Source organism: Panthera onca, chromosome F2 (genome assembly GCF_046562875.1).
Source record: "Panthera onca isolate mPanOnc1 chromosome F2, mPanOnc1 haplotype 2, whole genome shotgun sequence".
In the NCBI taxonomy this organism is placed as follows: Eukaryota; Metazoa; Chordata; class Mammalia; order Carnivora; family Felidae; genus Panthera; species Panthera onca.
Genome location: NC_138356.1, coordinates 45,890,716 through 45,907,320, shown reverse-complemented (window position 1 = coordinate 45,907,320; position 16,605 = coordinate 45,890,716). Strand labels below are relative to the sequence as shown.

At 34.7% G+C, this 16,605-nt stretch overlaps 1 protein-coding gene across 6 annotated transcripts in view; it reads right to left on the bottom strand.

Moving 5' to 3' along the window:
* VPS13B (vacuolar protein sorting 13 homolog B) overlaps positions 1-16,605 on the bottom strand; it is an 803,192-nt gene that overhangs the window by 269,448 nt on the left and 517,139 nt on the right. For all 6 annotated transcript variants that reach the window (XM_078441712.2, XM_078441707.2, XM_078441708.2 and 3 more), the window contains 2 exons: positions 8,184-8,310; positions 5,696-5,839 (listed from right to left, as the gene is read on the bottom strand). In XM_078441712.2, coding sequence (XP_078297838.2) covers positions 5,696-5,839; positions 8,184-8,310 — 271 coding nt within the window. The remainder of the gene's footprint in view (positions 1-5,695; positions 5,840-8,183; positions 8,311-16,605) is intronic.

The following is a 16,605-nucleotide window of genomic DNA, read 5'->3' as shown; positions in this document are numbered from 1 at the left end:
TTATTATATAAAAATGGCCTGCATTATTCTTCCATAAACAGACTTGCACAAATTAAAATCTTTAGTTCTCTGTTTATTCACATTCTCTTTCAAAAATTTCCTGACATTTATGGGTACATGTTACTAAATAATCACCCTTGTTAATTCTTATTGTATCAATGTCATGATTATACTACTAATAATCACTTTAATAAAATTGGCTTTTATGAGACCAAGGTTATCTTGAAAGAAGGCAAAGAATCTTCTAAAGAGTAAACCAATTGTGTAAATCACCACAGCCCTGTTAAACAATGGGAAAGAAATCAAGGAGGAGTAGTGGAGCTTCATTTCCAGAGAAAAGTTAGAATTGTACATTTGGACTTGACTATCAAGTTATCTAGGAGATTGACTCCAACCTCATGTAAATGGCAGGGAACTAGGATGTAAGAAACCCAAATAACACTCCTGTTCTTGTGTTATAGAACTAATTGTCATCATAGACATGAATTATAGAGTGGAATACGAAGGGACATGCACTTTTTAAATATGGAAAGCACTTTGGATTTTTGAATATTAAAAGTTTATCTATGTTCTTTCTCAGCTTGTCAATATATGTATAGAGAAACAAGAAAAGGTTAATTTAAACAAAAGAAACATTCTAGGAGTCTGCAATCATGACAGTCATAGCACTAGAAGGGAACACTAAAAATCAAAAATGACAAATATAGGCTGAATGATCTAGCGGCCTCACCCCATCTAGAGTACATTGTTCAGAGCAAATATATTGGGAAAAGTTTTGATCAATATGAGAGGCAATTTGCCTAAACCATCAGCTGGTCATTTTATTGCCTGAAGTGCTTCTCTTTTCTTTAAATGTTTTATTTATTTTTGAGAGAAATAGTGAGAGAGAGCTGGGGAGGGGCAGAAAGAGAGGGATCCGAAGCAGGTTCTGTACTGATAGCAAAGAGCTTGATGCAGGGCTTGAACCCACAAACTGTGAGATCATGACCTGAGCTGAAGTTGAACATTTAACTGACTGAGCCACCCAGGCACCCCTGAAGTGCTTCTCTTTTAGCTATGTACTTGAAAGTTTCTGTGTTAGTTGTCCATACAATCAAAATTAGTAAGTGTTGATTTAAGCAATAATCCTTAGATCGTTCCACTGTTTTCACTTCTATTTCCAAAGGTCTGTCCATCTTTCTTCCCCTTTGTTTATAGTGTAGATGTTTCCTCTATTAACAAAAGTCACTCACCACATTCTTGAATAACTTTTAAATTAATCTCTCAAATAAAACCTTGTCAAAGACTGTCTGGAAATATTATCACCATCCAAATGAAATAGAAGAAAAGAAATAATAATAATTAGAGCAAAAATCAATAAAGCCTCTAGCCAGGCTAACTAAAAAAGAAAAAAAGGCAGGGTGTGGGGGGAGAATCAAACTACTAGTATCAGAAATGAGAGAGGGGACATCACTACAGATCTTATGGAAATTAAGAGGATAATAAAGGAATATTATGAACACCTCCATGTCCACACATTTGATGACCATTTCAAGGAAATGGACCAATAAATTGAAAGACAATCAGACAAAATTCATACAAGAAAAAACAGAAGGTCTGAATAGCCCTATATCTGTTAAAGAAACTTAAACAATAATTAATAACCTCCAAAAAAGAAATCATCAGGCCTATGTGGAGTCACTGATTTCTAGCAAATATTTAAGGAAGAAATTATACCAATTCTGTACAATGTCTTTCAGAGGGCAGAAGCAGAAGAGATATTTCCTAACTCAATCTATGGGGCCAGCATTGCCCTAATATCAAAACCAGAAAAAGAGATCACATGCAAAAGAAACTACAGATCACTATCTCTCATGAATAAAGACACAAAAATCTTCAACAAATTATTAGTAAATATAATCCACGATGCATAAGAAGAATTATATACTATACTAACTGAGATTTATCCCAAGTATATAAGGCTCATTTAACATTTAAAACTCAATTAATGTAATCCATCACATCAACAAATTAGAAAAGAAAAATCAAATGATCATATGAATAGATGCATCAAAAGTACTTGACAAAATCCAAACCCATTCATGATAAAAACTCTCAGTAAACTAGGAACAGAGAGAAATGTCCTCAACTTGATAAACATCTACAAAAAACCTAGAGCGAGAAACTTGAAACTTTCCCACTAAGATCAGGTAGAAGTCAAGGATGTCCTCTTTCACCACTATTTTTCAACATACTGGAAGTTCCTTCTAGTACAATAAGGCATGAAAAGGACATATAAGTATTATAGATTAGGAAAAAAGAACGATCTTTGTTCACAGATGGCAGGATTGTCTATGTAGAAAATCTGAAAGAATTCACATAAAAACTCTTGGAATGAGTAAGTGGTTACAGCAAGGTTGCAGGATATAAGGTATATATGCAAAAATCAATTATATTACATTTCTGTACACCAACAATTAACGAGTGGAATTTAAAATTAAAAGCGCAATAGCATTTACAGTAGCATACCAAAAATGGCACACTTAGGTATAAATCTAACAAAATATATACAAGATATAAATAGGAAAACTATATAACTGAGATGAACAAAATCAAAGAATTAAATAAGTGGAGAGATATTCTGTGTTCATGGACAGGAAGACTCAATATTGTCAAGATGTCATTTCTTAACTTGATTTATAGATTTGATGCAATCCTAGTAAAAATTCCAGGAAGTTATTTCATGGCTATTGGCAAACTGATTCTCAAGTTTATGTGAAGAGGCAAAAGAGACAGAATAGCTTCTACAATAGCAAAGGAGAAGAACAAAGTTGGGGGAACTGACACTGCCATACTTTAAGACTTACTATGAAGCTACAGTAATCAAGACAGCATGGTATTGGTGAAAGAATGGACAAAAAGGTCAATGGAACACAACAGATAGCCCAGAAATAGACCCTCATGAATACAGTCAAAAACCTTTGACAAAGGAGCAAAGGGAATACAATGGAGCAAAGGACAGTCTCTTTAACAAATGATGCTGGAAAAACTAGACATTCACATGTAAAAAAAATGAATCTACATACAGACCTTATCCCCTTCACAAAAATGAACTCAAGACTGAGACTATAGACTTAATGTAAAACACACAACTATAAGACCTAGAAAAGAACATAAGAGAAAACCTAGATGATCTTGGGTATGGTGACGCCTTTTTAGATCCAACACTACAGATATGATCCATGAAAAAATTATTAAAATTAAAAACTTCAGCTCTGTGAAAGACAATATCAAGGGAATTAGGAAAAAAAAGCCATAAACTAGGAGAAAATATTTGCAAAAGACACATTTGATGAAGGACTGTTATCCAAAATATACAAAGAAACTCTTAAAACTCAACAATAAGAAAACAACCCAATTAAAAAATGAGCCAAAGACTTTACAGACCCTTCACTAAAGAAGATATGCAGATGGAAAATAAGCATACGAAAAGATGCTCTACTTCATAGATCATCAGGGAGATGAATATTAAAACAACAAAAGACACCATCACACATCTAATAGAATGCCCAAATCTAGACCATTGACAACACCAAATGCTAGCGAGAATGTGTATCAACAGGAACTCTCTTTCATTGCCAGTGGGAAGGCAAAATGGTATAAGTCACTTTCGAAGACAGTTTGGTGGTTTTCTTTTTTTTCTTTTTCTTTTTTTTAATAAAACCAAATATATTCTGACCATATGATCCAGCAATCACACTCCTTTCTATTTACCCAAAGGAATTGGAAACTTCTGTCCACACAAAAGTCTGAAGATGAATATTTATAGTTTTATTCATAACTGCCCAAAGTAGATAAAGAGTTAAAGACAAATTTGCTAAGTTGTATAAATTCCTAAAACACATCAGAAATCTATGAATTTGGTTTTACTGATATGAGTGAGAGATTCATAAACTTAGCACAAATAATATAGGAATGTAAAATAGTGTTTCCATGGGGCACCTGGGTGGCTCAGTTGGTTGACCGTCCGACTTCGGCTCAGGTCATAATCTCACAGCTCGAGAGTTTGAGCCCCGCGTTGGGCTCTGTGCTGACAGCTTGGAGCTTGCTTCGGATTCTGTGTCTCCCTCTCTCTCTGCCCCTCCCCTGCTCATGCTCTTTCTCTCCCTCTCAAAAATAAATAAACATTCAAAAAAAATTTTTAAATATTGTTTCCAACCCTACTTTCTTCAAGGACTTCATCGAAAATGCCATGGGAAAATATCTTTTGCTCTATTTATTTTCAAGTCATATAATTATATCCTTATAGACTGTCTAATATATATTAGAAAAAAGTTGATATTTTAGAGACCACATAGCTCTTCAGCCCCCCCCCCACCTTTTTTTAATGTTTATTTTTGAGAGAGAGACAAACACAGTGTGGGGGAGGGGTAGAGAGCGAAGGAGACACAGAGTCTGAAACAGGCTCCAGGCTCTGAGCTGTCAGCACAGAACCCGATGTGGGTCTCGAACTCAGGAATAGTGAGATCATGATCTAGGCCAAAGTCAGACACTTAACTGACTGAGCCACCCAGGAGCCCCAGCTCTACAGACCTTTTAAGAAAGATACTGAGCAAACAGAAATCATGGATGGTAAAAGACAGTATAGTTAGAGAATCTTCATTTATAAAAATTTACAGCTTTATCATTTTGAAATATTTTTTTAAAAACAAAGAAGACTGATAGACTAATAGTTATAGTACACAAACTGTGGTAGAATGGAAAGAGCACTGACTTGAAAGACTTAAATTAAAATCTCAGTTCCACCATGTTTTAGCTATGCATGAATGATTTCAGGCAGGTCACTTACCATCTCTGAGCCTTATATGTAAAATGTTAATAATGCCCATATCAATCTCACAAGATGGTTGTGATAATATGCTCATCTTACGTGAAAATGCCTGGCACACTGCCTAGCATCAAGTAGCTCTCAGTGAACACCTCTTCCTTCCCTCCCTTTTTAATAAACAGAACTTATGAGGCTTCGGTGTATCTCTTGACAAAAATAAAACCAATGTCTTTTTCACAGGTAAATGATTTCTTGACTTGAATTTTTATAGGAGATGTACCCTAAGTACAGATAGAAGTATGGAAACAAAAAAGAAAGAAAATATATCTTGAGAAGCATCTAATAAGAAGCTTTCTTTGTTTCACACTGACATGCTCTGTGGTTACAAAGCAGGCTTCCAACCAACACCGGATCAAAATTAAAATTCTAGGCAGGCATTCAACTTTTATGATTGTGTCCATTCTTCACTGAGCATGGGAAATGAATGCTTTAGAAGTTATTTATTGAAGATATTCCCATAGTGCGATTACAAACTTCACTTCCAAAAGAGGCCCTATCCCTGTAATGTATCTGAGTAAGTGAAAGCTACACCAGGTTTCTTGTGTTGTACTTTTTAAAAAAACTGCAGCAGGATACTAAAATCATATATTTTAACAGAGGCTTTTCTGAGGCTAAGCCACAACAATTCTGCAAAGGTACATGATAGGCAAAGAGAGACCAAACAAATTTCAAAAACAGAGAACACCAATCCAATATAATTTATGACCATATTTTGAATAAAATTAAATATAGAATAATTAGCAGAAAGCATTTAATTATAGTTTTCCTATTATGAATATAAAGTTGGCACAAATGCAGTAAGACTAATCAAAATCAGGTAACAGTTACCTCTGTGGCCTTGCTTGATGGTTCCAGTCCAGTCATATTTGCTACTATTAACTGATGTAAGAGTTGAACTTGAGCCACACTTAGGAAGAAGTCCAGGTTTGTGGTTATATTCACTTCCAAGGAATGGCCACACACTAAAATCTCCTGAAAGGGGCAAAAAACAAAAACAAAAACGGAAACAAAAAACTGAATACAGATAAAGATACATGATCGCCATTAGATGATAATTTATCATTCTTACTTATTTGACCTCTACTACGTTGATGAATTCTCCTGGGACTCAAGTTCATATGTTAATGAGAATAGCAGAAATGGACAGCGTAGGCACTCAACAGAGTTTAATGGAATAATTTAATAAACATTTATGAGGTCCCGCTGTGCACTGGGCTGTGCACTAGTTGCAGGGAAACAAACTAACAACACAAACACAAATTTTTTACCATTTCATATACATTTGGCTTTTTCATACCTCAAACTATCATTTCCATATGTAAGAGATGATGTAATTCTTTAGCATAATCTTGTTCATTCATTCAAACTAACAAGTATTTACTGAGCATCTCCTAAGTAACATGCACTATAGTAGACTGCTAGGGATATCACAAAAAATAGATTGGCTTTAAATGGCAACTTGCTCTTGAGGAGGTTACAATCTAGTTGGGCAGACAGATATAAACAGGCAATTGTAGGCAAGCAATTACAGTTACAAGTGGTATGGTCTGAGTCTCCTCCAAAGTATACCCTCCAAATGATATATAACAAAAGAGAGTGCTGAAGCCAAAGATAGCTAGACTAATTACTTTCACTTTTTCAAGCTGCTAAGATCTTGGCAGCATTAGGTAGATGTCTACCACTTAACTGATGCTGTTCTGCATAACTTGAGTCATTTGAACATTCATTGTTGGAAAGCCATTCAGGAAAGGAAGAAAGAAGTGAAAAGCAATCCAGAAGCTTCACTTAATAAGGAGAAGTTCTGCCTCTTGTCATGAAGTGAATGTGGACAATGTTCGAATGCTTGGAAACGTCCACCGAACCTTATCCTTATTAGTGTCATCCAAGGGAACGGACTTAAAGGAGACTTATGACTGGTCCAAATGCAAACTACAGAGCTTAGAGTAGATTTTAATACAGCCATAAAGAACAGCAAGTCGGGAATGAATATTCCTTTTTTTGGGTTAAATAACTTTTACTCCCACAAGTTCCCTGCTTTTACTAATTATAGGTAGAAATTTTATTCCTCAAGTAATGATGAAAAGAAATAAATTCATGTACTTTAAATCAACTGTGTTACTAAATAAGATATTTGTAGACCTATTTAATTTTTATACATTTTTTTGTGGATAAGAAAAGATACTATACCTAACCTAGCTTTCCCTACAGGGCAATTATAAACATCAAATAAACAACATCTATAAAAATATTATTTTTAAAAACTCAGAAAATGAATGTGAGGTTTTATTAGCTTAGATTAATATATTTAATCTTTACTTAATTTTTCTGAACTTTTCATAACTGCCTCTAACTGTGAATGATCGAAGAGTTTAGGTTTTTAGCATAACATAAATTTCTGTGAAGAATACTTTTTAAATTATGATGGACCACATTATTCTTATATTTCTATTCTAAGCATAGAGGCAGTATACCATAGTGATCAGACTTGAAATCTGGATCCACCAGTAACTGGCTAGTAACATTGGTTAAGTTACCTAATCTCTTTTGATCTTAGTTTCTGGATCCATAAAATACAAATACTAGTAGGGGCACCTGGGTAGCTCAGTCGCTTAAGCATCCAACTTCGGCTCAGGTAATGATTTCACGGTTCGTGAGTTCGAGTCCAGCTCAGAGCCTGGAGCCTGCTTTGGATTCTGTGTCTCCCTCTCTCTCTGACCCTACCCTACTCACGCTCTCTCTCTCAAAAACAAATAAACATTAACTAAAAATATAGATACTAGTAATATCTATTTCACAAGGATGTTGTGAAGACTAAGGTAATCCATGTACAATTTTCCATGTGAAGTAATCCATGAGAACACTGTCAACGTTGTTGCTTTCAGCGGAAAGCAGGAGGAGGTTGTAGAGGTCAGGGTCAGGAGTGTATGGTTTGGAGTCAGACCAGTTGGGTTCATACCATGCATGCTCTGCTACTTACTACTTGTGAAAATATGGACAAGTTATTTGAGTCAGCCTCTCTAGGCTTCAGTTCCCTCATCTATAAAATGAGGATAGAAGGAGTTAACTGGATTATTATGAGGACTGAATGTAGTTATAAATCCTCAGAATTATTATGAGGATTTGATGTAGTTATGAATAACTACATGAAAAGCAATAACTAAACAACACTAGAAAGTACTCAGTAATTTCTGGTTATAGTAACTTATTATAATAAGCAATTTGACATCCTGTACACTGAAACTAAGAAAATCCCTAACTTACAAAGAGAAGCTACTCCATTACATAGACTGAAATAAAACCTAAATAAAATTCTAACCTCAGTGTGCATATTTTCTGGAGAAATTATTTTGGTGAAAATGATAGCAGGTGCTCCAGTTATTCGGACAGAAAAATCTGTTAAAATGGGCGTTAAAATTGCTCTTCTTTCTTGATGCCGCCGTATGCTAAAAGACAAAGTAAAAAATGATTAGCCATTTCATTTTTTTTCAGGGATATTTTTCATTAAAGTTATACAAGTCTTTGCACTGCAAACATGTATGGTAAAATTACATTATTATTTTGAGAGTGCTTAGTTGTAAATTTTACAGTCACAGTTTTACAACTTCAATTCTTTACCTCAGATTGATAAAAGATAGGAAAAAATTATTGAGAAATTTGGATGCAATTAATTTCATTAGTCCTATCCTTTCAACAAATAAATTTGTTTTTAATTCCTTTTGTTCTTGCAAATAACTTAGTATGTATTGTTATCAATAATAACCTTACTATTTGGTGATAATTTTTAGTTTCCTATTTTTAGTATTTCTGACCTTCTGGTTGACAACTGCCACCATTCCAACCTTATGAGGTTCACAAGTATATCCTCTTAATCTCTGAATGACCTCCTTTTTTCAAGTTCTAAGAACTAAGTTCATGGATTATTACTGTATATACAGTTCATGAAACAGCTTTTGTGACTTTGATACTGAATGCTTCTTCACAATAACCATCTGTGGGAAGTAAAAACTATTACTAACCCCATATTACCTATGAGGAAATGAGGATCAGAGGCTAGGCTAAGGCCACCTAGTGGAAACCAGAGTTACACAACAGGGCCTGATAGTGGAGCAGCATTTGGCCTCTATTTTAATTCTTCTTTACACATTCTCACCTGTGATCAGTTACTTAGCACAAAATTTCTACTCTTCTACCTACATTAAATTGCTAATAATTTCAAAGGAGTACTACATACATGGTAGAAGATGAAACTGGAAAACACTGAGAAACTAAAGCTTATGCTAGTACAGTTCTTCAAGTCTACAGTCCATTTTCTAAGTTTTCTTTTTATGAAATATATATGTATATATATATTTCATATATATATATATGCATATGCTTGCGCGCGCGCGCGCGCACACACACACACACACACACACACACACACACACACACACAGTTCTACGTTTTACCAGCAAGCTGTATCTCAAAAGTTCTTTGGAACCATTAAATTAATATTCCTTATAAATATGTCTCTGTTATTCACTTATAAAGTGATAAAGCTGAGATCAGAGAACTAGCATAAATTATCTCATGACAAATCTCATATAACCCTCAAGTCTTTCTATATCCTTTTCTACCAGAGTAGTCTAGAAAATAGAAAGTTCTAGTATCATTTGTTCAATTTTGCAATGGGCAGAGTTTTACATGGTGTCTGCCAAAAAAGAAAATTGGATCATCCGGTTTTGTGACACATAAGTATTGGATTTCAAGAAAGTCAATTTTAAAGAATTAGGGGTTCTGCTGAATGGAGGGTAATAGGAAGAAATATTAAAATCTGTGAATACAGAGGAAAGGCTGTGATCCTGAGAGACACCATAATTAGAGCTTAATAGCTCAAGTTCCATAAAATGGCCAATGTGAGAAACATGTAACATCTGATGTGCTCTCATAAGGGAGTGTTTAAATATATGATGTATTAAAAATACCTTAAAATGGAAAAGATGGCAGGGAACCAAATAAGAGCAAATATTAACTAAAACACCCAATGGGAAAAAGGAGTACTTATACAGATCATATTTTTCCCCATCATGTGATGAATTAAATCAGTAACACAACATATGAAAGACCTATGACCTTAAAATATAAAAAAAAAAAAAAATCAGTAAGTCAACAGTCCTTTATTATAAAACTATAACTTTTCTGTTAACATAATGTTAACTTTAATTTTGTGTTATTTCTTGTCTTTGAGGTAATGATACTTATTTTTTAAGTCATTAAAAATTTTTATAGATTGAAATACTTCAAAAGAAATAACTACTGAAAAAATAATTAAGAGAATTAAATTCTGCCATATTTTACTAGATAAGTGCACAGGATTTACAATAACAAAAGGGGGGGGAGCCTGGGTAGCTCAGTCGGTTGGGTGTCCAACTTTGGCTCAGGTCATGATCTCACGGTTTGTAGGTTTGAGCCTGCACTGGGCTCTGTGCCTAGAACTTGGAGCATGGAGCCTGCTTCGGATTCTGTGTGTGTGTGTGTCTCTCTCTCTGCCTCTCCCCAACTCTCTCAAAAATAAATAAACTTAAAAAAATAAAATAAATAAAATAAAATAACAAAAAAGGCAAGTGAAACTCAAATTATTAACTGACATTGTTATTGACTTCAGGGTTTTAGCCACTCTAACTAAATCAAGAGAATAGATTATTAATTTCTCTTTTTTTTACCATTCCTTTCCCCTATACTCATCTGTTTTGTTTCTTAAATATACGGAAAAGGGAAAGAAAAAAGAGAGGGAGGTAAACCGTAAGAGACTCTTAACTGTACAGAACAGACTGGGAGATGGGTGGGGACACGGCCTAACGGGTGATGGACAGTAAGGAGGGCACTTGTGATGAGCTCTGGGTGTTATATGTAAGTGATTAATCACTAAATTCTACTCCTGAAACTAATATTACACCATATGTTAACTAAAATTTAAATAAAAACTTGAAATAGATAAAAAATATTTACTATTTAAGTATAGTTGACATCCAATATTATATTAGTTTCAGATGTAGCAGGGAACAGATTTTTTTTTTTTCCCCATGGCCATATAGAGGCAACAGGCTAATCCTTACATCCCAAATAGGGAAAGGTTTTTTTTAATTTTTAATTTATTTTTTAAATGTACATCCAAGTTAGTTAGCATATGGTGCAACAATGATTTCAGGAGTAGATTCCTTAATGCCCCTTACCCACTTAGTCCCTCCTTCCTCCCACAACCCTTCCAGTAACCCTCTGTTCTCCATATTTAAGAGTCTCTTATGTTTGTCTCCCTCCCTGTTTTTATATTATTTTTGCTTCCCTTCCCTTGTGTTCATCTGTTTTGTATCTTAAAATCCTCATATAAAATATCATGTGACTTCACTCATAGGGAAAGGTTTTTAAATGAGCTGTCTACCTAGATCTGGGGCCCTTAAAGGTTTGACAAAGCATTTTCTATCAGAAATAGAGAAGAATGAGAAAATATGACTATATTGGCAAGAGAGCTTGTTAAAAAAACAGAGATCTCCCCAGAAGATGAAAAATAATGGGAAATCCCTCATGTGTGTTTGGTAGCTGTAATTTATATTACTGTACTGGTTTAGGAATACCCATTCTGAATTATTTATATAAAACTGGAATCAGACTTTTCATAACCCTGGGACATCTGTCAGAAATAGATGCATGTAAAACCTGTCTGGAAAACATGCCCTCAAATAGACAAAAAGGATTCTCAGGGACAAAGACCACTAAAGACAAGCTCCTGAACAGATTATTTTATATACCCCCACCCACAAATTATTCTTTATTAGCAAGAGGAAAATTCAACCCCATTATCAAATTCATTACCAAGAACTTCTGATAATGAAATCACCATATGAACAATTCAATAAATTTGTATTGTTTAAAAAATAATAAACAAATAAATAAGTAAATAAATAAATAAATGCTTAAAATTATTAAATACATACTGGATAGAATAAAATTGAGGAGTAAAAAACCAAGGTATTATCAAGAGTGAAAATAGATTTGAAAAACAAATACTACTTCCAGAAATGAAAAATACAGTCACTAAAATGAAATATACAGTAGATGTGGCAAATAACATTTTACACGTAGCTCAAGAAAAAATTAATAAACTAGAATACAGATTTGAGAAATTTCCAGGAAATGTACTAACTTAAATTTTAAAATGGCAAGTTTAAAAGAAAAGAGACATGGAGGGGTAGGTCCAACATATTTAATTGGTATTCCAAAAAGAGAGAATAGAAAGTAAGGAAAAGAGACAACATCAAAGAGTTAATAGCAGAGAATTCTTCAGAACTGATGATATATAAGAAACCACAGATTCAGGAAGCACAATGAGTCCTGGTTCAGATAAATACAATAAAATCCACCATCAGACATCTCTTGGTGAAACAGGTGATCACCTATTATGAAAAAAAGATAGCAAACAGAGAAAACAGATTATCTATAGCATGCTAGGGAATATGAGGTTAGGAGAGGCGTAGAAGAAATATTTCTCTAGTATACTAAAACAGTGATTTAATGTATTTCTACACTGCCCATAAAAAACAAGGAAAGGGAATAGTGATTTCCACCTGTTATCTAACATACAGGATTAAACCCGTGGAAATATATTAAACCCTGTGTGAGGGTAAAAACAATTGGGCAATTATAAACTGCTAAACAAGTAACAGTAAAGTAATCATCTAAGTTAACAAAAGCTATTCAGTCAATCTCTGGGAAGAGATTATAAATATGGAAAAGCATCATTCTCTGAAATTGTCAGTACCCAAGATGGCATAAGTATATGCCACATGCATACATGAAAATATATGTTTAGGAAGGCTATGGTCATTTTTCCCGGCTCAGCCAATTTATCCTAAGGTTCTTCTGCCCATCTTCCATTCATTCTTGACTAATTCTGTGGGAAATAGTACTGTAATTTAAGAGCCCCATTTCAAAAATTGTATATTATGAAAAACCATAAGTAGGAAATATGGTGTTGATGTTTCCAAAATATTCCACTAAAAAGAATAAAAAGTTCTAGATGGTCTATGTGTTCAGTGAACAGTTTTTTTATTCAACATGAAGACTTTCTTGGTATGGCATTACAGCTGAGCTTTGGACAAAAGATGCCTGACCAGAAGATACTTAAGTCTTGTTCTGCTAATCAACTGAGATAATCCCTTATAGTGGATATTCTTCAATATAAAAAATAATCACAGACATTTATCCTAAAAATATGATAACTGGAAAACTATTTGTTATCAGTTGGTTAACTGTACTTACTTGTAGAGATTCCTCTTATTTTTAGATAGAGAGTTCTTCAGGATAATTTGAGTTCTACAGTAACTTTAAAAACAAAATATATAATAATGAGTTTAAACCCTATTTTGGTGTTTTGGGTTTTTTCCCCAAGAGGAACACTATCCAGTGACTTTCTAATGCAATAAAGATAAAATCCAAACTGCCACTGATGCATAAAACCATTCATAATGTAGTCTCTTCCCTACCCCAAACTTTACCTATTATTCCTTTCCTCTCAGCTAGTCATGATCCTTAAGTGTGCAACACTGATTCCCAATCACAGGTCTCTGCTCTGCCAGAACACTTGACACAAGCAGTCCACAGTTATTTGCATGGATAGCTCATTTTTGCCATTAGGTGTTAGATTAGGCCTTCCCCGAGCCCTAATATAAATAAATTTCCTAGGGGCCTTCATCCTAGTATACTGCCATATCATTCTCTTGGCATCTATGGCTGTGTGAAATTTTGAGAACATGAACTGAGAGTCCACTATTATGCCAGGCCCTCTGCTAGGTGCTGGGAATATAATGGCAGAGTTGGATGCGAGCAGCTCAGGTTAGCTGAAAAAATAATTAAAAATAATCATAAGGTAGGAGAAGTAAAATGGTAAGGAAAAAACAGACAGGGGTCAAAACTTTCAGTTGGGGACCTAATTAACTTGTAAAGACATATAAAATATCTGAATAATGCTTCAAGAACTACAACCCAAAATGAGGATATTTTTTAAGGGACATTTAAATAAAATGCTAGTAAAATTTTATTTTGGCAAAATTAAATGTTACAATGTTCTCATTCCCTAAAAACCAAACCAAAAAAACACAAAAACTACCTGCATCCAAACAAACAAATCAAAACATTATTAACAAATTAATTAACAAAATTAATATATTTGTGATTGAGATCACAAGTTTATTGAGATCACATTTATTTCAGCTTCTAAAAGAAGGTCTTATGAGCATATGTATATTGAAATATCAACAATTCACTTTTACTGAGATGTTCAACTGTCAGTCAGTAGCTCTGGTTAGTTTCCAGTTGTTTGTATCTATAGTGTGGAACTCTTGCATCTAATTCTACTTGATAGCTCTTTTTCCAAGGAAAAACTTCAAAATAAAACTTCATGGAGGAGGGAAAGTCAGGGGGACTGCTGGAAGTTTCTCAGAGAAAAGGACATCTGAAATTGAGGATATAAATGGGAATCCACCAAGGGAAAAATGATTGGGGAATTTGTTATTTTATTGCATTTTTAAAGCTTTAATACTATGCACTGATGTACCACATGGAGTTTTCACAGAATAATACTGGATAATGTATGAAAGTTATGTGTTATACATATACTTCTTAAGAAAATGTTTATTTCGGGGGGGGGGGTGTGTGTGGAGCGTGCATGAGTGGTAGAGGGACAGAGAGAAACGAGAGAGAGAATCCCAAGCTGGCTCTATGCAGTCAGTACAGGGCCCGAAGTAGGGCTTGATCCTATAAAGCATGAGATCATGACCTAAGTCGAAATCAAGAGTTGGACACTCAACCGACTGAGCCACCCAGGTGCCCCTGTTCATATACTTTTAAGTAAATGTTGATGTAATCTTGTTTGGATCCTTCTCTTATTAAACAAAATGTTGAAGGAGGGAAATCTGAATATTTAAGGCTTTGGATCAGGGAATTATTACTTATATTCATATATGCAACAATTATGATGTTGGGAGCTTTAACATGACCACAAATTAATTGACATTACAGAGAGTTTTAAAATTTTATGATCTACTATTATGATGATTATATTCAATTTAAATATTTTCTGATTACCAACTCGTCTGTCAGTAACTATGATAAGAAACAAAGAATGAGACTGGCCAAGACAGATCTGTCCTTTTATCTCCATGCTACCCTCTCAGCTTGCCAAGGACATCCTTGGCCAGTATGTAAGGAAAAAAGCCACCATTTCCCACCCCCCCCCCCCCTTACACACCTCGAAGCACTAATTCCCATGTAAAATGGCAATAGTGACTAGATGTGTAACCTGCATATGGCAGACATCAGTACGTTATTTGAGTTCTCAGCACTTCATTTCCTCAGGTTATAAAATAAGCGCAGACATAGTAAAAATGGTTGCTGAGAGAAAAAGAAAAAGTGATTAACTAACAATGAACTTCAGCCCAAGTGTAAGGGGTCAGAGTGCTGAGTATAAGAAAAGCAGTTGAGGAAGAGGTAGCAAACCAGGGTTCTATACTTAGCTCTACTTTTAAGTGACATTGCACAAGGCAAGGAACCTCCTGCAACTTTCTCTTGTAGTGGTTCTGTTCTGTAACAACTTGCCAAGAATGGTTCAGAGTTTAGAGAGAAAACTGCATGAGATTTAGAGGTGTAAATGAAACAAATACTGGCCAATATTCTCTGAAAGTCATGCTTTTTAAAATACAGTAAAATTCAGAGGTGCTGGCAGATTCCAGCTTGTCTTCCCTCTTCTCGGTTCTGTGACTGGCTCTTTTTCCTGACCACTGGCCCTGCAGACTAACAACAACTGCAGGCTTACTCCCAGAAACAGAGGCAATGCTCCCATGGACTTGTCTACCAGCCTCCAGGGGTCCCTCCAGTGGCTGGACATGCCTGGGGACATGTCTCTGATCCACTACCTTTAGATCCTTAATTCATAGCTTCTTCCACAATTGAGTAAGACCTTATTCCTACAATAAATCCCTTATGCTATAATACTTATAACGGTTCTGCTGCCTTGACTGAATCCTAATGTATTCCCTCAGCTGAAAAACTGGGGTGTTAGAAGACCTACACATTTTAAAATGTGGTAATTTTTATGTATAAATTCCCTTCTCCCAACATACACATAGAAACACATTTTGACTAAAGACAGAAGCTGAGTAACGTACTCAGAAGGAATGAATGAAAACCATCGTAAAGGTTATTATTTAATATTGGTCAGGGGAGGGAGCAAGTTATTCGTCAGTGAATATTTTTTTATATGTTTTGAATTTTACCTGTAATACCTATTGAAAAACAAAAATATAATCACATTAAGGTTCTGTTTATATTTCTATCAAGATTAGTCAGCACTACAAAGTACATCAGGTCTAAAGTTCCTTCTTCATTTGGATCAATATCTCTCAGAAACATTCAGAGCCACCTGATCTGCTAGCTCTACATAATCATCTAATCATTCAATCTTTCATTAATTCACTCAAATCTTTAATATATTCCTATTATGTGCCAAGTATAATATTAAGTACTGGGTATTCAGAAGTGATAAAAAATGCCACGTTTTCATACTCCTAGCCTGTGGGTCTACTGCTTTCTTAGTTCAAAATGGCCCCTCTCCACTCCTGTCACCCATACTCTGGAAACAAATTCAGAAGCTGTGTACTCTGAAACCATCCCTGAAAACCTACCCATAGAGTTCATCATTCATTTCT